Here is a 24,436-nt window from a genome sequence, read left to right as displayed (position 1 = left end):
CAAAAGAAAAAAAAAACCTTATGATTATGTCAAGGGATGAAGAAAAATCAATTGATAAAATTCAATACCTATTTCTGATAAAAACTTGTAGCAAAGGAGGAATAGAAGGGAACTCCCTCAATCTGATAATGGCCATCTATGAAAAACCTAAAGATAATATGATGCTTAATGATAAAAGACTGAATGTTTACCTTAAGAACAGGAACCAGACTGGGATGTCTGCTCTCATTGGGCCTATTCAACATTAGGCTGCAGGTACTTACCAATGGAATCAAACAAGAATAAAGAAATAGAACGCATCCAGGTTGGAAAGAAAGAAGGCAAACTGTCTTTATTCACAGACAACCTCTTCAACTAGATAGAAGAGTCAATGGATTCCCCAAAAACCTTCAGTGACTGATACGTGAAATTGCAGGACATAATGGAAAATCAATGGCATTTCTATACACCAGCAACAAACAATCAGAAACTGAAATTAAGATAAAATCATTTATAAAAGCATCAAAACATACTAAATACTTAGGAATAAACCTGACCAAAAAAAAAAAATGTAAGAGGTCTGTATCCTGAACATCACAAAACACTGTTGAGAGAAATTAAAGATGACCTAAATAAATGGACAATGGGTTCAAAGACTCAGTATTGTTGTCAATTCTCTTCAAAATGACCTAGAGAGTCAATACAATCCCAATCAAAATCCCAAGCAAGCTTTTCTGTAGAAACTGACAAACTAATTCTAAAATCCAAATGGAAATACAAATGAGCTAGAATAGCCAAAGCAACCTGGAAAAAGAACGAAGTTAGAACAAGATTTTTTATAAAGCTACAGTAATCAAGACAGTGTGGTACTGTATGGCACAAAGACAAAAAGATCAATGGAAAAGAACAAACAGTAAATGAATAGACCCACACAGCGATTTTCCACAAAAGTAAAAAGACAATTCAACGGAGAAAGGATAGTCTTTCCCAAAAATGGTGCTAAAACTACTGGATACCCAAATGGTAAAAAAGAGCTTTGATCCATATCTGGTACCATATACAAAAATTAACTCAAAATGGAGTTCCCGTGGTGGCGCAGTGGTTAACGAATCCGACTAGGAACCATGAGGTTGTGGGTTCGATCCCTGGCCTTGCTCAGCGGGTTAAGGATCCGGCGTTGCCGTGAGCTGTAGGCCGCAGAAGCGGCTCGGATCCCGCGTGGCTGTGGCTCTGGCGTAGGCCGGTGGCTACAGCTCTGATTCGACTCCTAGCCTGGGAACCTCCACATGCCGCGGGAGCAGCCCAAGAAATGGCAAGAAAGACAAAAAAAAAAAAAAAATTTAACTCAAAATGGATCAGATTTAAATGTAAAACTTAAAACTCCAACATTTCTATTAAAAAAATAGCAGAAAATTTGGAATGTGCAAAGATTATTTTAGATACTAAAGCACGGAAAGAAAAATGAAAAAAAGGACAAACTGGACTTAAAATTTAAAACTACTGCTCTTCAAAAGACACTATTTAAAGGATAAAAAGACAAGTAACATACTGGGAGAAAAAAAATTCTTTGCAAAACGTACATCTGATAAAGAAATTATACCCAGAAAATATAAAGAACTCCCACAACTCAATTTAAGTGGGGGGAAGCATCATTTAAAAAATGAGCAAAATATTTGATCACCAAACAGCAAATAAGCACATGAAGAGATGCTCAACATTAGTCATTAGGGAAATACCTATTAAATTAAATTAAATTAAACTGACCATACAGCTGTCGGTGAGGATGTGAAGGAACTGGAACTCTTACACACTTATGATAAGAATGTAAAATGGTAAAACAAAACGGCAGTTTCTTAAAAAGTTATACATATACAATGATATGATCTAATCATTTCATGAATAGGTATTTACCCAAGAGAAAAGAAAGCACATATCCATACAAAGATTTGTACATAGATGTTCAGAGAGTCCTTCCTTGCCATAACCAAAAACTAGAAACAACCTAAATGTTAATTAACAGATGAAAGAATAAACAAATCCTGATAAATGCAAACAACAGAACACTACTTGACAGTAAAAAGAAATAAAACCACTGCTACATGCCATAACATGCATGAATCTAAGAATAATCTTGCCAGGCAAAAAAGACCAGCAAATAAAAGAACAATCTATAGAATTTTATTTTTGAAATTCTAGGAAATGCACATTCCTCTTTACTGACAGAAAACAGATCAGTAGCTAGCTGCCTAGAGACAGGAATAGGCAGGGAAGGAAGAGGCAGCAGAGGAATCATAAGGGAGAGCAAAGAAATTCTGGGGACTGATGTATATGTTTACTGTGTTGATTGTGGTGGTAGTTTCATGAATGTATAAATACATTAACATTTATCAAATTGTATACTTTAGATATGCACAGCTTCCTGTATGTCAATTATAACTCAATAAAGCTATTATTAAAACATTTACAATATCATCCAAAAGAATGAAATACTAAGTGATAAGTTGAACATGTTCAAGATCTTTATAATGGAAACTATAAAACATTGCTAAGAGAAATCAAAGAAGACCTAAATAAATGGAGAGATATATCATGTTCAAAAATTGGAAAATTCAATATTGTTAAAATATCCACTCTCCCAAAATTAGTCTATACATTCAATACAATGCCAATCAAAAGTCAGCAGACTTCTGCATAGAAATTGACAAAAATATTCTAAAATTTATTTGGAAATACAAAGAACACCAATTAGTCAAAAACTTCTGAAAAAGAACAAAGTTGGAAGACTCACACTACCTAATCTCAAGACTTAGTATAAAGCTATAAAGACACAGATCCATGAAACTGAGTAAAGTTTAGAAATACACACACACACACACACACACACATATTTCAATTAATTTTCAATGTAGATGCCAAGTTAAATTCAATAAGGTAATTTCAACAAATGGTGCTGGAACAAATGGACATCCATATGGGGGGAAATGAACCTCAACCTTTACCTCCTACCACACACACCAAAAAATCAATACATATTGGAGGCCTAAATATAAAAGACAAAATTATAAAACTTCAAGAAGAAAACACAACAGAAAGAGCTTTGTAAAGTTGGGATTGGCAAAGATTTCTTAGGTAGAAAATAAAAAATGCATAAATTTAAAAAAAATTGGTCAATTAAACTTCATTAAAATTTAAAATTATGTCCTTTGAAAGCCACTGTTATGAAAAATGAAAAAGCTAGCCATAGACCTGGAGAAAATATTGGTAATATAATATCTGGAAAAGAACTTACAACATCATGATAAGAAGACAAAAACCTTAAATTTAAAATGGAAAAAAAATCTGCAAAAGGTCAATAATAACAAGTGAATGCTCAATATCATTATTCATCAGAGAAATTCAAATTAAAACTACAGAGAAACACTATACACCCACTAGAATGCCTTAAATTAAAAAGCCTGACGATACCAAGTCTTGACAGGATGGGAAGCAAATGGAACTCTCATACATTATTGTTAAAATGTAAAATGATTTTCTCTCTTTCTTTTTTTGGCCATGTCTGCAGCATATAGAAGATCCTGGGCCAGGGACTGAACCCATGCCACAGCAGCACCCCCAAGTGCTGCAGTGACAATGCCAAATCCTTAACCCGATGTGCCACAGAACTCCAAATTTATTTCTTATCCCTTATCATATGACCCTTCTATTGCATTCCTAGGTATTTATTATATCCACAGAGACTTCTACATAAAGGTTCATAATAGCAGCTTTCTTCATAACTGCACCAAACTGGACACAATCCAATGTTTCTTTCACCCAGGTGAATGGCTGAGCAAATTATCCTATAATCATGCAATGAAATAGTCCATAACAACAACAAGGAATGCATGACTACTGTTTCACACAACATGGATAATTCTCAAAAACTTCATGCCAAACAAAAAAAATCCTGGTATAATCAAAGAATATATATTGTATGATTCCATTTACATAAAATTCTAGAAAAGCTATAGTGATACAAAGCAAATCAGCAGATGTTTTAGGCTCAAGGTAATGAGGGAGGCTGACTGTCAAGGGGAATTAAAGGACCCTGGAGGTGGTGGAATGTTCTATATCTTGATTGTGGTGATTAAACTGATATCTGAATTTGTCAAAATTCATCAACAAACTTAAAACAGATGCATTTTACTGCACGTAAACTTGATTTCAACAATGACTAAAAATAAACAATATATTGTTCAGGTACACATATAGATGATGAAACAATTTTTTTCAAACCAAGGTAATGATAACCACAAAATTTAGGACAGTGTCTAACCCTGGGTTAGGGAGCTAATTAAGGAGAAGGCAGGGTTGGGTAGAAGGGTGGGGGACTCCCCATCCTGGCTCAGCAGAAATGAATCTGATTAGTAACCATGAGGTTTTGGGTTCAATCCCTGGCCTCACTCAGTGGGTTAAGGATCCAGCATTGCCATGATCCAGACTTGGCTTGTATCTGACGTTGCCATGGCTATGGGACCCTAGCCTGGGAACCTCCCTATGCCACAGGAGCGGCCCTTAAAAAAAAAAAAAAAAAAAAAAAAAAAAAAGGAGGAGGCGTGAGCTTAGAAAGGGAAGGAATAATGCACACAGAGAGACTTGTACATCAATGTTCATAAAAGGTAGATTAAATTACCATTTAATGCTCTGGTTCTTGGGTAGGGTAATATTCACACTGTTATAAACAAACAAAGTAAGAAAGGCACCATTTGGACAGCAATGATGATACTGTGTCACAATAATTCCAATTCTCTGGAACTGAAGTACAGATTTCAAAAAAAAAAAAAAAAGGTAGTCACCTCACCCATATATTTCCCAAGTCTCTGATGTAGGGAATATGCGAATAAATCCACCTCTCCGATCATTCTCCTCCTTCACCCTCCGTAAAACTTTGATCTACGTGGAGGAAGAGAAGATAAAATAAAATCAGTACCTATTTTGAAAAGTGTAATTCATGTGGTTATTGGACAGAGGAAGAGTTACGACTCGCAAATATAAAAAAAACATGAAAAAAGAAATTAATTCCAGGAGTTCCTGTCATGGCGCAGCGGAAACGAATCTGACTAGGAACCATGAGGTTGGGGGCTGGATCCCTGGCCTCACTCAGTGGGTTAAGGATCCGGCATTGCCGTGAGCTGTGGTGTAGGTTGCAGATGTGGCTCAGATATGGTGTTGCTGTGGCCATGGCGTATGCCAGTGGCCACAGCTCCAATTAGACCCCTAGCCTGGGAACCTCCATATTCCACAGGAGCGGCCCTGAAAAGACAAAAAAATTAAAAAAAAAAAAAGCTTTAAAAATAAAAAGAAATTAATTCCATTTAAGATACTGTTTTTTTAATTTCTTTTAATTTATTATTTTTTTAATTGTAGTATACTTGATTTACAATGTCATGTTAGCAAAATGCTTTTTTTAAAGAAACCATTGCTCTCCCTGGAATCTTTCTTTTTTCAATGTAAAACATGAATTGTTGTGAATGTTATGAATCACTCATAAATTGTCATGGATCCCCAGGTTAACCACAGAGGCCTGAAATGGAGTTATCTTTACCTCCTCCATTGACAGACCAAGCACAGACCCTCCTAACTTCCCAGGCACTTTCTCTCGTCCTGAGCCCACAAGGTTTTTCATTTCCGCGTCACTGGCAGAGAGTGGACGGGAACGCTAAGGAGAAGGAAAAACAAAACCAAAAAAAGTTGTCATCATCTTCTTCATTTCCCTCAAGTCAGTCCCTCAACATCATCATGTTTCCTAATATATATCATAAGCTCAAACCCAAAGCCCATTTTCTGCAATTGATCTCTTAGCCTGAAACCCTGGGAAACTGATGAAAGCTAGAACACTCAAAGAAAGGAAGAGAAAAAAGAATAGGAGGAAAACACTACAGGTAGAGGGAGACAGAAAGAGAGAGAGGAAGGAAAGAAGGGAGGGACGAAGAGGAAGGAAAGGGAAAGGAAGGAAGGAAGGAAGTTGTCCACATGCCTTTCCCAGGTAGTACTTATTTCTAATCTTGGTTTCAGAGTATATCTAATATTTTGAAAGACATGGGGAAAAAAATCTGAAAATAACCCCAATGTTAGAGTAAATGTACTTATTTCAAAGTAACTATATTCTTTTCAGCACTGGGGAAGGAGATTTAGAAAAAGTGAAACATAAGATAGAAAAACAAGGAGCAGTCTATTATGTCACAGATGAAAAAGCTGGGCAGTGGGATGTTTTAGAACTCGAGGGGGGAAATATTGAGATGAGAGTCATCGATGACTCAGAAAAGATCTGTGACCAAAAGGCTACAACTTGAGAAACACTGGGGACCTGGATCTAGGATGACTTTCTTAGGTGCTCTGAGGAGGTAGCCAAATGGGCCATGCTCCTCATGGATCCCCCAAGATGATCTGGGCTACTTCAGCTTCTGAATGATGATCAGGAAGGTTGTTAAAGAACAGAAGTTTCAAGTGATTTTGACGTAATTAGAATGCAGAAATATACAGATGGTATGAAGCATGAAAATATACTATTATTGAAAAAGATGACTGCTTAAACAAATAAATCTGCCAAGGAGGAAGAATAAGCAACACTCCAAGAAATGGGAGTGTAATTTGTCTCTCCAGAGCCTTAGAAGTAACTTTGACCATACACAAGTCCTATGGTCAAGAACTATGGTTTATTTTTCTCTTTGTATACACAATCTATGGAAAGGCATCTTGATAACTAACTTTTGACCTTTTCAGCAATACTCGTTATGGACTAAATGTTTGCGTTATCCCAGAATTCATATGTTCAACCCCAACCCCTACATAGTGATGGTATCTGGAGACAGGGCTTTGGGGAGGTAATTTGGTAAGATGGGGACATGAGGGGGAGGCCCTGGTCTGATGGGATTAATGCCCTTTAAAGAAGAGTCACCAGACAGCTTATACTTTCTCCTTTCTACCCGAGCATGCACAAAGAGGGCATGTGAGCACACAGCAAGATGGCAGCCACCTATGCATTAAAAGAAGAGGCCTCAGAACAAAACCCACCTTTGCAGCACCGTGATCTTGGCATTCCCACCTCTCAGAACTGTGAGAAATAAATTTCTGTGGTTTAAGGCACCCAGTCCATGGTCTTTTGTTACAGCTGCCCAAGCAGACTAATATATATCTGTACATAAATAACCACAAATGACTTTCTTTACCTTTGGACACAAGGGAGATCAATACTAATCTCCAAAGCTAGCACGGAGTTATAAACCACATGTTCTGATAGGCAACTCCATGGAAGAAAAACCATGAAACCAGTAGATATAGGCAACAAGTGAAGGTGGGGACGTCTACCCATTTAGCTTTTCCTGTAGTGTCTTCAGCATCTAGAACAGTACTTGGGATGGAGTAGGAGATCAATAGATACTTACTGAACATATAAACAGATGAACAATGTGCTGATACACAGACCAACCATGGTCAGAATGAAACTTTGCAGACGATTTAGGGGAAAAATTTAACTCTTCTAATCTCTGCTTATACATTACACAGCACATGGTGGGATGACAGGGGAAACAAGAAGAAAGTTTAAAGATTTAGGAAGGGAATCAGTATAAGTAATATAATCATTTTAAAAGGTCTTCAGGGAGTTCCTGTTGTGGTATAGCAGAAACAAATCCAACTAGGGGTGGATCCTTGGTCTTGCTTAGTGGGCTGGGGTTGAGGACTTTCATCATTTTCATGACACTACTTATCGTTTATGAAAAATACTTATCTGCCTTACCTATGAAGGCATGGCTCTGACCGGAAAGCCATGGCAGTAGATCCTCCCAAGCCTTATTTAAGAATAACTTAAGTAGCCTCACACTATTTAAGAATATCTTAAAGTCCTCTGAAATTATGTAAGAAGAGAATATGAACTAGGCATTTAGGAGTTCCCACTGTGGTGCAGTGGAAATGAAACCAACTACTATCCATGAGGATGAGGGTTCGATCCCTGGCCTCACTCACTAGGTTAAGGATCCAGCATTGACGTGAGCTGTGGTGTAGCTCGCAGATGCGGGTCAGATCTGATGTTGCTGTGGCTGTGGTGTAGGCCAGCAGCTACAGCTCTGATTCAACCCCTAGCCTGGGAACTTCCATAAGCCGCAGTTGTGGCCTGAAACAAAACAAACAAAAAAAATGAAGTAGGCATTCATTTTAATGATGTGATAAAAATTACGATTAAGTAGAGTTTCCTGGTGGCTCAGCAAGTTAAGGATCCAGCGTCATCATTGCTGTGGCTTAGGTCACTGCTGTGATGCAGGTTAGATCCTTAGCCCAGGAACTTCTACATGCTGTGGGCATAGGCAAAGAAATCAATCAATCAATCAAATAAAGACTAAGCAATTTAGGAACAGAAGGACTGGAGCTCAACTTCTCTCCTAAAAACAACAAAATTCACAAGTAAAGGCTGAGCAATCTCCACCAAAATGGACCGGAAACCTTAAAAAAGATGCCCTACTCCAGAAGAAAAAGAGGAGGCCACATCAAGAGGTAGGAGAGGTGATTTTGCAATATAAACAACCCCATACCCCCTGGGTGGGAAGCTCTACAGACTGGAAACTAACTGGTTCACAGAGACTCACCTACAGGAGTGAGAGTTCTGAGCCATACATCAAACCCTCATGTGCGGGGATCTGGCAGAGGGAGAAAGAGTCCCGGAGCATCTGGCATTGAAGGCAAGTGGGGCTTGTATGCAAGAGCTCCACGGGACTGGGGGAAACGGAGACCCCATTCTTAAAAGCACACACAGACTTGCAGGTGCACTGAGTCCCAGAGCAAAGCAAAGTCTCCAAGGGAATCTGGGTCAAACCTGACCGCAGTTCTTGGAGGACATCCTGGGAAAACAAGGGTGAACGTGGCTTGTTCTGAGGGAAGGACATTGAAAGCTAAGGTCTGGGGAATATTCAGCAGCAGTGCCCTTCTCCGGAGGTGGCCATTTTGGGAAAATCTGGCCCCACCCGTCAGCCAGCTGCTGAGAAGCCCCAGGGCAAACTACAACCCAGGTGGGATCACAGCCCCACCCCTCAGTAAACAGGCTGCCTAAAGACCCCTCAGGCACACAGCTGCCTCTAATCACATCCAGAGACTAAGCCCCACCCACCAGAGGGATTAGAATTGGCTCCTCCTACCAGTGGGCAGGCATCAGCCCCTCCCATCAGGAAGCCTACACCAAGCCCCCATACTGACTTTAGTCACAGGGGGGCAGACATCAGAAGTAAGAGAGGCTACAACTCTCTATTATCTGTAAGAAGGTCACCACACCAAAAGCCTATAAAAATGAAAAGACAGAGAACTATAACTCAGATGAGGGAGAAAGGAAAAACCCCAGAAAAACAGCTAAGTATAGGAGAAGATTCTCAGCCTCTAGGAAAAAGACTTTAGACTGTTGATGCTGAAGATGATGCAAGACATTGGAAATTAACTGGAGGCAAAGATGGATAACTTACAGGAAACACTGACCAAAGAGATACAAGATATAAAACTTCAACAAGAAGAGATGCAAAATACAATAACTGAAATAAAAAATTCACTAGAAGCAGCTAACAGCAGAATACAGGAGGCAGAAGAACGAATAAACGAGGTGGAGGACAGATTAGTGGAAATTACGGATGCAGAACAGAAAAGAGAAAAAAGATTGAAAACAAATAAAGAGAGTCTCAGAGAACTCTGGGACAACGTGAAATGCACCAACATCCGTATTATAGGGGTGCCAGAAGGAGAAGAGAGAGAGAAGGAGACAGAAAAAATATCCCAAGATATAATAGCTGAAAATTTCCCTAACATGGTGAAGGAATCACTCACTCAAATCCAGGAAGCGCAACGAATACCATGTAAAATAAACCCAAGGAGGAACACCCTGAGACACATACTAATCAAACTGACCAAAATTAAAGACAAAGAGAAAATCTTGAAAGCAGCTAGGGAAAAGAAACAAATAACATACAAGGGAACCCCAATAAGGCTATCGGCAGATTTTTCAACAGAAACTCTGCAGGCCAGAAGGGAGTGAGATGATATACTTAACGTAATAAAAGGAAAAAACCTCCAACCAAGATTACTCTACCCAGCAAGGCTCTCTTTCAGATTTGAAGGAGACATCAAAACCTTCTCAGATAAGCAAAAGCTGAGAGAATTCAGCAACACTAAACCAGCCTTACAACAAATACTAAAGGAACTTCTATAGGCAGAAAAGAACAAGAGAAGAAGGAAAGGAAAAAGAGCAGCAAAAACGAATCCAAAGTAATTAATAAAATGGCAATAAGAACATACATGTCAATATTTACCTTAAATGTGAATGGACTAAACGCCCCAGCCAAAAGACATAGACTGGCTGAATGGATACAAAAGCAAGACCCATATATGTGCTGTCTTCAAGAGACCCACTTCACTTCTAGGGACACATACAAATTGAAAGTGAGAGGATGGAAGAAAACATTTCATGCAAACCGGCATCAAAAGAGAGCTGGAGTAGCAATACGCATATCAGACAAAATAGACTTTAAAATGAACAATATTTTAAGGGACAAAGAAAGACATTACATAATGATCAAAGGATCAATCCAAGAAGATGATATAACAATTTTAAATATCTACACACCCAACGCAGGTTCACCACCGTATATAAGGCAACTGCTAACAACCTTAAAAGGAGAAATCGACAATAACACAATCACAGTGGGGGACTTTAACACCCCACTCACAGCAATGGACAGATCAACCAGACAGAAAATCAATAAGGAAACACAGGCCCTGAATGAAGCATTAAACCAGATGGACTTAAGAGATATTTATAGGACAGTTCATCCAAAAGCAACAGAATACACATTCTTCTCAAGCGCACATGGAACATTCTCTAAGATGGATCATATCCTGGGCTACAAATCCAACCTCAGTAACTTTAAGAAAACTGAAATCATATCAAGCATCTTCTCTGACCACAACGCTGTACGACTGGAAATCAACAACAAGAAAAAAACTGCAAAGAACACAAACACGTGGAGACTCAACAACATGCTACTAAATAACCAATGGATCACTGAAGAAGTCAAAGAGGAAATTTAAAAATACCTAGCAGCAAATGACAACGAAGATACGACACTCCAAAACCTATGGGATGCAGCAAAAGCCGTTCTAAGAGGAAAGTTTATAGCAATGCAAGCCCACCTCAGGAAACAAGAAAAAGCCCAAATAAACAAGCTAACTTTACATCTACAGCAGCTCGAGAGAGAAGAACAGACAAGACCTAAAGTTAGCAGAAGAAAAGAAATCATCAAGATCAGAGCAGAAAGCAATGAAACAGAAACAAAGAAAACCACAGAAAAGATCAATGAGACGAAAAGCTGGTTCTTTGAAAAGATCAACAAAACCCCTAGCCAGACTTATCAAGCAAGAAAGAGAGAAGGCTCAAATCAATAAAATGAGAAATGAAAAAGGAGAAGTAACAACGGACATCACAGAAATACAAAGGATCCTAAGAGACTACTATATGCAACTATATGCCAAGAAGATGGAAAAGCGAGAAGAAATGGACAAATTCGTAGAAAAGTACGATCTTCCAAGACTAAACCAAGATGAAATAGAAAGATGACTGGACCCATCACAAGAACTGAAATTGAAAAGGTGATTAAAAAACTTCCAAGAAACAAAAAGTCCAGGACCAGATGGCTTCACAGGCGAATTCTATCAAACATTTAGAGAAGAGCTAACACCTCTCCTTCTGACACTATTTCAAAAAACTGCAGAGGAAGGGATACTCCCAAACTCATTCGATGAGGCCACCATCACCCTGGCACCAAAACCAGACAAAGACTCCACAAAAAAAGAAAACTATAGGCCAATTTCACTGATGAACATCGATGCAAAAATCCTCAACAAAAGACTAGCAAACCGCATCCAACAATCCATTAAAAGGATTGTCCATCATGCTCAAGTGGGATTTATCCCAGGGATGCAAGGGTTCTTCAATATCTGCTAATCCATCAGTGTGATCCACCACATTAACAGACTGAAGAATAAAAACCATATGATCCTCTCAATAGATGCGGAAAAAGCCTTTGACAAAATGCAACACCCATTTCTGATAAATACCCTTCAGAAAGTGGGCATAACGGGAACCTACCTCAACATGATAAAGGCCATATACAACAAACCCATAGCGAACATCATTCTCAATGGTGAAAAGCTGAAAGAATTCCCCCTGAGATCAGGAACAAGACAAGGATGTCCGCTCTCGCCACAACTCTCCAACATAGTTCTGGAAGTCCTAGCCACAGCAGTCAGAGAAGTAAAAGAAATAAAAGGAATCCAAATTGGAAAGGAAGAGGTAAAACTATCGCTATTTGCAGATGACATGATACTATACCTAGGGAATCCTAAAGGCTCCACCAGAAGACTGTTAGAGCTCATCCATGAATTTGGCAAAGTCGCAGGATACAAAATCAATACACAGAACTCGACAGTGTTTCTATATACTAACAATGAAAAAGCAGAAGAGGAAATTAGGGAAGCAATCCCGTTTACCATCACATCCAAAAGAATAAAATACCTAGGAGTAAACCTACCTAAAGAAACAAAAGACCTGTACTCTGAAAACTATAAGATACTGATGAAAGAAATCAAAGATGACACAAATAGATGGAAAGATATACCATGCTCATGGATTGGAAGAGTTAATATTATCAAAATGAATATACTACCTAAGGCAATCTACAGATTCAATGCAATCCCTATCAAATTACCAAGGACATTTTTCACAGAACTTGAACAAAATATTTTAAAGTTTGTTTGGAAGCACAAAAGACCCAGGATAGCCAAAGACATCCTGAAAAAGAAAAATGGAGCTGGAGGAATCAGGCTCCCGGACTTCAGACTATACTACAAAGCAACAGTCGTCAAAACTGCATGGTACTGGCACAAAGACAAATACATAGATCAGTGGAACAGGACCGAAAGCTCAGAATTAAATTTATGCACCTACAGCCAACTCATTTATGACAAAGGAGGCAAGAATATAAAATGGAGAAAGGACAGCTTGTTCAATAAGTGGTGCTGGGAAAACTGGACAGCCACATGAAAAAGAATGAAATCAGAACACTCCCTCACACCATACACAAAAATAAACTCCAAATGGATTAAAGACCTAGATATAAGACCAGACACTATCAAACCCCTAGAGGAAAACACAGGCCAAACACTCTCTGACATAAACGACAGCAACATCTTCTCAGATCCACCAATCAGAGTATTGACAATAAAAAGAAAAATAAACAAATGGGACCTACTCAAACTTCAAAGTTTCGCAACAGCAAAGGAAACCCTAAACAACACACAGAATGGGAGAAAATCTTTGCAAATGAATCAACTGACAAGGGGTTAATCTCCAAAATTTATAAACAACCTCTGCAGCTCCATACCAAAAAAACAAACAACCCTATCAAAAAATGGGCAGAAGATCTAAACAGACAGTTCTCCAAAGAAGACATACAGATGGCCAAGAAACACAGGAAAAGATGTTCAATATCACTCATTCTTAGAGAAATGCAAATCAAAACCACTCTGAGGTACCACCTTACACCAGCCAGAATGGCCATCAGCCAAAAGTCTACAAACAATAAGTGTTGGAGAGGGTGTGGAGAAAAAGGAACCCTAGTACACTGTTGGTGGGATTGTCAATTGGTGCAACCACTGTGGAAAGCAGTATGGATATTCCTCAGAAACCTAAACATAGAACTTCCATTTGATCCAGCAATCCCACTCCTGGCCATCTACCCAGAGAAAACCACAACTCGCAAAGACACATGTACTCTGATGTTCATTGCAGCACTATTTGCAATAGCCAAGACATGGAAACAACCTAAATGTCCATCGACAGAGGAGTGGATCCAGAAGGTGTGGTCCATATACACAATGGAATATTACTCAGCCATTAAAAAGAACGAAATACCAGCATTTTTTGCAACATGGATGGACTAGAAACTATCATGCTAAGTGAAGTCAGCTGTACAATGAGACACCAACTTCCAATGCTTTCACTGACATGTGGAATCTGAAAAAAGGACAGACTGAACTTCTTTGCAGAACAGATGCTGACTCACAGACATTGAAAAACTTATGGTCTCCAGAGGAGACAGTTTGGGGGGTGGGGGGATGTGCCTGGGCTGTGGGATGGAAATCCTGTGAACTCAGATTGTTCTGATCATTATACAACTACAGATGTGATAAATTCATTTGAGTAATAAAAAAAATGGGAAAACATTAAAAAAAATAAAACCTAATGCATACTTCAATTATCAAAAAAAGACTAAGCATTTTAGAATAGAAAGATGTTATTTTAAAATGCTGATAAACTATTAAAAGGTTAATAATAAAAATATTTTAAGAAAAAGTTATTACCTATCAGAATAGCTTTAAGGCCATATTTATAAGAACATAGATCAAGTCACTAATGAATAACATCTAAAGAGGATCTCCAATTTGAGTTTCATTTTTAAATTTTTTTGCTTTTTCTTGTCCGTTTCGTTTTTGTTGTTGAGTCTCTTGTCTTTTTTTACTATTGGGGTTTTGTTTGTTGTTTATTTTTTTATTTTTCTTTTTTATCTTTTTAATCTCTTTTTTGCTTTTCTAGGACTTAATTTCATCTTTGTGGAAATGTTTCATGATGTAATGATATTCCTGGCTTCCAGAGATTGAGGTTATAATGATATTGCAATCTCCCTCTACTCATCTAAACCTGCTCCCCCAAATGAATTAGCACTCCAGAACTCTCCCAGTCTTTCAATGGCCCATACACAGTCACAGCCACTCTTTTGTTATTCACAGTCTACAATCCTAACTCTAGTCACTGTGTGCTGAAGAGGGCTATCTGGGTGGGGTGTGTAGGAATTCAAGCAGGTGCTCCAGGCCGGGACATTTGGGAGGTTACAAAAAGGAGGAGTAAAGGTGCTTGTTAGATGAATGCTCCAGCTGTTAGCTCCCATAAACCAATGGTTTTACTCTTTTATTGCTACAAATACCACCAGGCTGCAAAGAAAAGGTCAATGCTACTTTAAGAGAAAAAAAAAAAATGTGGCTAGAAACGCCTTTAATCCTTTGACCTATTTATTTCAATGTCAACTATTAAGAGGGCTGAGAGGGAGAAAAATACAAAAAGTTGTAGCTCTTGAAGTCTAGGAATCTCAAAGCCTCTCTAAAATCCACCCAGTCTTCCTGTGTCTTTGAGGAAGCCAATGGAAAATGTCAGACTAGAAAGTCAAAAGTATTTTGCCAATCTCAGCTTTTCAATAAATTTGAGGTTAGAGAGAATTTTTAAAATCAATATAGTGTCTGCTGCACAGGTTTATAGAGAAACATTTTTATTGAGGAACAACAAAGTATTACTATCCTAAACCCACTGGTTGAATCCTACCAATACTGGTTAATGAAATGAGTTATTACAAATGAATTATAGGCACAGGTAAGGGAAAAAGCAGAGAGAAAAGAAGAGAAGAAAGGATAGTGAGGGGAAAAAAGAAAGAAACAGAAATGCTTATGAATGCAAAGGTGATATATCTGGAAATTAAAAGCAAAGCAGGGACTTCCCGTCGTGGCACAGTGGTTAACGAATCCGACTAGGAACCATGAGGTTGTGGGTTCGGTCCCTGCCCTTGCTCAGTGGGTTAACGATCCGGCGTTGCCGTGAGCTGTGGTGTAGGTTGCAGACGCGGCTCGGATCCCGCGTTGCTGTGGCTCTGGCGTAGGCCGGTGGCTACAGCTCCGATTCGACCCCTAGCCTGGGAACCTCCATATGCCTCGGAAGCGGCCCAAGAAATAGCAAAAAGACAAAAAAAAAAAAAAAAAAGCAAAGCAAAAGAAAAAAGGAATCAGACTGATCTGAAAGACCATCAGGACTGTCAAAAACAAGAGCAAAACAGTCCAAATGTAAGCCTTCTTTGCTTTTGACTTTGGACATTTATTGGGTAGTAGATAGAATAAATCCACATATTGCAATAGATTAACAAATATGCTAAGGAAATAAAGCACCTCTGAACATAAGAGAACCACTGTCTCTGGCTAGATGACACAACATTTAAACTATTGGGTCCTCAGACTTTAAACCGTCTCAGGAAGACTTGTACCCTGCAACATGCATCAACAATATTAAATTATCATTAGTACAATTTATGGCTCAGAAATATACCCGGAGGAGAAATCTTTACACATCCAACTTTCATTGCTAAGGAAGAACTGAGTGAGTCTGTGAAATTATCGAGACAAGGAACCACTTCTCCCCACTCATAGCAATAAGAAACATGCTGAATCAGAAAAAAAAAAAAAAAAAGATTCTCAGGCTAAAGAAAGCTGGCAAGTATCACTATTGAGACCTGGAGAGGTAGAATATGAAAAAAGGTCAAGTATCCTCAAAGATACCTAAGCTGAGGGGCAAAAAAATCTGCTGGACAGAGAACACCTGCAAAGAATAAAAATTCTCCCAATGCAGTTTTACAAAGTTGTGAGTTCTATGTTAAAAATACATGAGCTAGAAATAGCTCAATTTATATGATGCATCTTGCCACCCAGAAAATAAAAAGGTCAAGTTTAAAAAGCAAAATGAATTAGTGCTATCAAACAAATGAAAATGAACAAAAAAGACCACATATGAATAAATCTGGGTGGAAAGAGACCAAAAATGGCTAATAAAGAAGGCTTAAATATAATGATAAACAGAAGTATACTACTTTGAAATAAGGAGAGGGAAAAAAAAAGAAAGTTAAGTACTTTTGCGTTATGGTTTTTAGAAAAAAAAAAGGGAGAGGCAGCATGTGAAAATTTGGAATAAATGCAAGTCAGCAGGTCAGAGAGATATGCATCTTGTTATTAAGAGAACTGGCTTTAAAAACTAAAAAACTTAACCCAAACCACTTACAATTATGTTTGATAAATTATGAAGAACTGAGGAGATACCAGAGGATTAGGAAAAAAAAAATGAGGCACCGATCTTCAAAAATATAAGAAGTATGCTGCTGGTGATTACTGCCTGGTAAGTCTAACTTGAATTCCTAGTAAATTAATGGAACAAATATTAAAAGAAAAAGATCCTTATAGATTTATAGTTTAATGGGCTCAAAAAGAATAGTAGTGTGGACACTGCTTTATTTTAAAACATGCTTTAAAATTTTGTGGTTTTTTTTTTCTTTTTTTGGTCTTTTTTCTTTTTAGGGCTACACTTGCAGCATATGGAGGTTCCCAGGCTAGGGGCTGAATCAGAGCTGTAGCTGCCGGCCTACGCTAGAGCCACAGCAATGTGGGATACGAGCCACATCTGCGACCTACACCACAGCTCACGGCAAGGCTGGATACTTAACCCACGAGGCTAAGGATCAATCCTGCGTCCTCATGAATGCTAGTCGGGTTCACTAACCACTGAGCCACGACAGGAACTCCAAAATTTTTGATTTTTTTAGGACAAAATAACAAAAAGGGGAAAGATAGCAAATACGTTTAATGTCTCTGAATTTCAGAGAAGCGTTTGTACAAATTTTTATAAAATTTGTATTTTACATTGTATTTCCAATCAGGGCTCAGTGTTGTGACATAATACATTAGAAAACAACAACTTAGAATAGATTTACAAGGAGATCCTGCTGAGCAGCATTGAGAATTATGTCTAGATACTCATGTTGCAACAGAACAAAGGGTGGGGAAAAAAAATGTATACATGTAAGGATAACTTGATCCCCTTGCTGTACAGTGGGAAAATAAAAGAAAAAAGAAAGAAAGAAAGAAAACATACCAACAAAAGCTGAACACAGTTAAAAGACACAACTGCAGGATAAGCAGCAGTGAATCAGGTGAGGAAGTGACTGGGTAGTGATTAGACATTATTTAGAATCTGTACGGATGTCTGGGAGGATGAAATTAATTAACTGGGTTGATCTGCATTTGTTGACGACCATAAATATGAAAAGACATGACTATAGACAAATGGATATCAAAATAACACCAGATGCTGGCAATGGAAAAACAGGACTCGAAAGTATGAAGGGGAATGAATCTTCTGAGGGTAAATCATATGCCCAAAACTATCCCAAATATTTTACCTGTTTTATCAATCCTTTCTCGGCATAACTTCATGCATGTGTTACTACCCTCATTTGACAGATATGGGAAGTGAGTCTCAGAGACCTAAGGGAACTTGCCCAAAGTCTAAGAGTTAGTTACCAGCAGAGCTCAAATTTGAACCCAGGTCCCTCTGAAGTTATTCTTTCCATAGAACCATACTGCCTATCTCGGAACATACATTTTTCACTCATTGTTCGCTCATTGTGAAAAATCCACAGGCATTCCAGGGAAGGGAGAAATGGAGGAAAAGATGATGAATCCAAAAGGAACAAAAGGAATCATCAGACAACAAGCAAAAAACTGACTTCACAATCTGACAGCACCAGAAAAAGAAAACTTTACATAGCCTAAATGGGCAGAGCAGAGAATCTGTCTGTCTTCACTCGGCTCTGACAAGACTACTGTGGACTTGAGAGCGCTTCATGAACAGAAAGACAGGGACAAGGCAGAACATGGTAAAGGACAGTAAGAGTTCACACGCAGGGGTTGGCTGAACAAAGCCAGGAAGTCTCTGTCTCCTTAGCAGTGTTTAAAACGTAACGACTAGAGAGTGGCCTCGCTTGTCCACAGGCTGTTTGCAACCGGTGACAACTCAAGCAATGGAGCTAGATGGAAGAGAATGAAAACAAGTAAAAGGAAATTAAGATTCGATTTCCCTATCAAAGATACTTCTTTGGAGTCAAATTCAAAAGGCTATGAAACAGAACTTTTAATGTTCTCCTTAAGTAGATTAGTTCAAGAGATATCTAGCGTGTAAGTTCTTTGAAGTCAGCAGCCGTGGTTTTTGTTTGTTTGCTTATTTACCATGGAGAGCGGCTAGTGCACTTAGGTACTTGCTAAATACAAAACACTACTGTAGAGTTTTGAGTTCTACCAACTAAGCACCAAAACCATACAATATACAAAACCGTATTAATCAGTTAGCAAATACTAGGCAAGACAGCCAGTGAGTCTTTTTTTCATTTCTTGGATTCACATAAACCATATAAATCACTTTTTCAAAAACAGCAGCTAAGAAAGCTCTAATTCAAGCCTCCAAGTTTATCAGAAACTGTATCAGAGTACAAATGCCAAAATAAACAGACTGGAGCTTTTTGCTAAAGAACTAATAGCTGCAAGTGACACGCTTATGGATGAGAACATCTACATCCCTCATATCAAAGGGTCAAACAGAAGGAGCGGCACCCTCACTGCTATCTGACCACTTCAAAAAGATGCTCAAAAACAAGACCTGCGTAGACGAAAGCAACAGTTTGTCTCACATACTGCTGATAAGAACAGAAAGAGGACAAATGCTGATCATTCAGAGACTGAGATAAAATATTTTGTCTTTATTTTAAAGGTAGCATCTGAGACACTAACTATGGCAGAGTTTCTAAGGTTCATAAAGCTGCAAATCACTATAAATAAGAAATGTCATCTGTTAGAAACCTTAAATACAGCCCAATACCCAATGTGAAAACATTTCCAATATTAAGCTACTGACGACAGTATGTTTCATAAGACATCTGAACAAATGCAAGGTCACTGTGAACTATGATATTTCCTTTCTGGAATATTTTGGTCAAAGCCAGAGATTTACCTCTAAAGTCTGTTCATCATTTAAACTCATCTGCCTCCATTACAATATAACCACTATCAGAAAAGGAAGATTCATAAATTCCTGCCACCTCTACACTCATATTCTAAATGTGAAAAGACCTCTGTGCATTCACTTTCACTTAGTCTTCTTTACATTATTAAACTGTTCAAAAGGCAAGTGCACATAATACGTATTGTGAAACAGTGAAGCTAAAAGGCTTTCCATTTGGGGAATGGAAATTAAAATGTTAATGAAGTCTCCATATGATCCAGAACTTACCTGCTTGGTGCTTGATGACTGAAACTGTGCAGATACTGGACGCTATAAAAGACAGAAAAAGGGAATAAAGCCTTATCTTCTCCTAACAGGCCTATATTTTCCAACTCCTATGATATAAAAAAGAAAAAATAATCTGCAAGCAGAGAGCAAAAGCCAAGTCCAATACTTTATTATTTTTCACACTGCTTTCTCCTGTGGTATATCCATTCCAGTTTCACCTTCTCACCACTGAGAATGCAATCTTTCTGCCACATACTAAAGATTCTGAAGTTAACTGCTCCACCTCAGGAACTGGCTCACATGGTATACTAATCTATAGTTTCTTCAGCCTTTAAATAAGTGTCCTACAGGATGCTCGTGGATGAAGTCATGCCATTACCTACCAGTTAGCAGAGCAAACAGTGAATAGATTCTCCACTATTTGCAAAGAGTTGCCAATAAAAGCTGACAGGCAAGCTAAGAGAAAGGACTAATTCATCCAAGACGGACATACAGCTACCCCTAGAGTGGAACATGCAGAAACTCTGTTAAAGCTGCACAGAAACATTCATAATCCTTTAACACAACCCTGTGGCTCTTGTCACCGATACTGCAGAAAACAATTTGCCGAAGAAAATGATTGCCTAAATTCAGTTCTCCTAGTATACCTTGGTTAACCCTCTACTTTTCTTATTAAAAATTAAAGAAAACACTTTGATCTATGATGTACTGATCAAGGGCAACCCTACTGCCTGGATTTACTTGTAATCCAAGATAATACCCCTTAAAATATAGTTCCCCCTGTTCCACACTACAGCACTAATAGGTAATAATTCTAGAGCAAGAGGTCACAGATTCTAGAAAATAAAACGATTCTAGAGCAAGGCAGTCCACAGACTGAATCCAGCTCAAAGACATGCTATGTTTGGTTTGCAAAGTATTATTTTTTAATTTGAACTTGATGCCAGTATTTGAAAATAAGACTTCTGGGGAATTTCCGTTGTGGCTCAAGGGAAAGGAACCCAACTAGTATCCATGAGGATGCAGGTTCAATCCCTGGCCTCGCTCAGTGGGTTAAGGATCTGGTGTTGCCATGAGCTGTGGTATAATTCGCTGACATGGCTCGGATCTGGCATTGCTGTGGCTGTGACATAGGCCGGCAGCTACAGCTCTGATTTGACCCCTGGCCTGGGAACTTCCATATGCCGCACCTGCGACCCTAAAAAAAGCCAAAAAATGAAAATAAACTTAAAAAAAATAAGACTTCTGATTGCTTTAGACAGTCAGAAGATCTTACAATACTTGGATCACAGGCATGGCAACGATCAGATAGAGCATATCAGTAAAAGAACTGCCCCTTTTGTACGAGACATGCACTGTCCAGTTTACTGCAGTCCCGGCACTCTTAGCTGTATCATATGGCCCTTTGTCCTCTTTTCCTCTGTCGCTCTGCAGTCCCTAGTGGCATTGGAGTTTGCCAACCCTGTTCTAATGAAAAGTTCAGAATAAATGATACATAAACTTAGCAAACAGAAATAGCAGTATAAATGAAACCAGCAAACAAAAGGAAGAAGAGTGGGAGGAAAAAAGGGAGAAGTGGAGGGCTAACGTGGAGGAGAAAGGGAAAGCAGACGGAAGGGGAGAAGCAGCAGTTGATTCTGCCTTCAAAGAGCTTACAATCTAGCAGAGGAGTACTGGACAATTTAAAAGCAGCATATCAGTGAATGTAAAACGATGCAGTAGAGAACCAGAAAATAATGCTGAAATGAAAAGGTCATGACAGAATGGAACAGATTTAATAAGAAATAACATCTTCAAACTTCTAAGTAGGTGAGGTAATCAATCCAGATGGGAAGAGAGGAAGAAAGTGGACCTTTTGGATAAGAAGAGATGTTAAAGGCAAAGAAACAGCAGTAGAAACTAGCCAGGTCTAGACAAGTGGGGACTGATCAGATGGGGGAATGAGAAGACAGAATGATGAGCTTGATGGTTTAACTGGAAAAAAAAAACAAAAAACAAAAGCAAAAAAATGCAGCATACACAAACAAAGACCAGAGCAACATTAGGTCAAATGATGCTTCAGACACGCATGCACAGCTTTCTGCAGGCATTTATCTCATTTACCTTCAATCTACACCTCATGATCATCGAGGGTCCTTGGGAAGAGACTCACACATAGAGAAGATATTTCAGCTGAACATCTTCTCTATGAAGCTAGTCTGAAGATCAAAAGGTCTGTAGCAGAGTAATGATGAGAAATGTGTAGGCTCCCTCTCTGGGCCTTGTTTATGAGCGTATCAATTTGAGAAAACAGGGGAGTAACTTTTTTTAAAAAAAGAGAAAGAAAAAAGGAAAGATTGAAATTGATGAAATTAATGATAAAAGCAGCCAAAAGAAAAGAAAAACAAAAGGCAGAGGGTAAGTTTGTTTGAAAGCATTAAAAGCATAAGCTACTGGCCATGGCTGAACATAACTGCCTCCGGTCTAGAACGGTCCCCCATCCTCCTGCTGCAAGTGACCTTATAATCCTAGTGCTGCAGCTCACTCATGGACAACAGCTGGGCTTCCTGTTGCTGAATTTGCTTACCTGAGGTTTCTGGAACGGGTTTCGCTTGGCAGACTCAAAGGTGGGATAAATTGGCCGGGTTGATGCCCGCTGGGCAGGATCTTGACACACAAACCCTGAATGGGGAATGGAAAACATTAAAACCTGCCATTTTCTAAGAAATTAGCAGGTTTGGCTGCCCCTTCCCTTTAGAGGCACAAATGCAGTTTCACAGTCATCACCATTACAGAGGTCCATCCGCAAGAGGATTAGGCATGACCTCCACACACATATTCTGCTTTAACTCTGAACCACAACTGGAGAGAATAAGAAAAGAAAATCAACAGATTTTCAACCTTCCTTGTTGGGGGAGATAAATCAACCTTCCTTGTTGGGGGGCTGAAATGTAATTCGATGGAAAAAGAGATGTCGACTTCTGAGGAACTTCAGAATAAAAGTGCAAATCACCATTTTAAAAATACAAAGTTGGGAGTTCCCATTGTGGCTCATTGGGTTAAGGGCCCGACAATGTCTCTGTGGGGATGCGAGTTCAATCCCTTACCTCGCTCAGTGGGTTAAGGATCCGGCGTTGCAGCAAGCTGTGGTGTAGGTTGCAGATGCAGCTCCAATCCACTGTTGCTATGGCTGTGGCATAGGCGTCACTGCAGCTCTAACTCGACTCCTGGCCCAGGAACTTCTATATGCCGCAGATGCAGCCATAAAAAAACAAAAACAGAAATACACAGTGATTAATAAAAAAAATTAGTTTAAAGTGGCTTCCTGGTTGGTGACTGGAAAACAATGTTTTTATCAGGAGAATCCCGAAGCAAGTGAGGGGGTCTTGTCCTGTTATAGGATCCACTTCTAGAACTGCTAAAAGCAACTTCCAAAATGGGCTTTGTAGATTACCCATGGCTTAAGAAATTAGGTAGGTTTGAGTTAATTTCACTTATTTCCTAAAAAGAAGTGAATTCTCATCCAAGGAGAATAGAGCAGCCAAGTTTTACAGCATTTGCTGGTATACCAAGTGCTAGTTTATTTCGAATGTATTTTATTATGTCTTTTTAGAGTACTTAACAACGACCACCCGAAACCCGCAACCTACCCACCTGGCTGCCCACCTCCATTTCACAGTTTTGGCTTGCCTACTCAGAAGGGAATTTCTTCCTTGGCCCGCTTCAGTTATAAACTACTATAGAATGGATTGTGTGGATACTAGTAGAGATTGCCTAGCAGAAACAGAGCCAGTCTCCTTTGTAACCAAGGCTCTTCAGTGGGTTTCACTATCTCAGTTCAGAGCAAAATACACTTTCTCCAGATCTCTTGCTTAATTTTCTTCCTCAGCTCATAATTCCTGTGCCCCAGGAGTTGGGCCTCAGCCCTAGTTGTGGTTCAGCCTCAGGACAGGATAGAGCCAGGGGGAGCAGAAACATATAAACACTCCCCTGAAAATATAATTTTTTAGTACAAAACATTCAGCATGGCTGAGGAACTGCCAGTTGGCAACACCTAGAGAGCCTGACAAAATGGATGCTATGGTTAACACTGACAGGAGTTTTCAGAAAACACAGCTACTCACCTACAACAGTGAACATATCTGAAATCATGCTGGCTTTAATCTTTAGGTCCAGAGGTGCATCACTAACAGAACAGAGAAAGAAAAGAGCAATTGATAATTTTACAGGTTAACAGAATAGCTGCCCCTAAAGGGCCCGGATATAGCAAAGCTTCTAAACGTCAGTGAAGAGCAACATCTAAAGCACACTGATTCCATGGGGGTGGGGGGGATCTGAGAAAAAATTCTAGAAACGAAAGCCTGGCGTAAAATTCAACCTCTGTAAAACAGGCCCAGCTCTAAGGCACTGATCCCCTGGCATGCGATGCTTCTATTCCAGAAGATCTTGTACAATTCAAATTTTGCACTAGTCATGAATAGC

At 39.0% G+C, this 24,436-nt stretch overlaps 1 protein-coding gene across 1 annotated transcript in view; it reads right to left on the bottom strand.

The window, feature by feature from the left end:
- Positions 1-24,436, bottom strand: part of TTLL5 (tubulin tyrosine ligase like 5) — a 267,739-nt gene that overhangs the window by 177,528 nt on the left and 65,775 nt on the right. Inside the window, exons 14-17 of the mRNA XM_021099539.1 lie at positions 24,079-24,140; positions 22,542-22,636; positions 5,564-5,677; positions 4,820-4,911 (exon numbers count right to left, since the gene is read on the bottom strand). Coding sequence (XP_020955198.1) covers positions 4,820-4,911; positions 5,564-5,677; positions 22,542-22,636; positions 24,079-24,140 — 363 coding nt within the window. The remainder of the gene's footprint in view (positions 1-4,819; positions 4,912-5,563; positions 5,678-22,541; positions 22,637-24,078; positions 24,141-24,436) is intronic.

This window comes from Sus scrofa, chromosome 7 (assembly GCF_000003025.6).
Source record: "Sus scrofa isolate TJ Tabasco breed Duroc chromosome 7, Sscrofa11.1, whole genome shotgun sequence".
In the NCBI taxonomy this organism is placed as follows: Eukaryota; Metazoa; Chordata; class Mammalia; order Artiodactyla; family Suidae; genus Sus; species Sus scrofa.
This window is presented reverse-complemented; position numbering and strand designations above follow the sequence as displayed.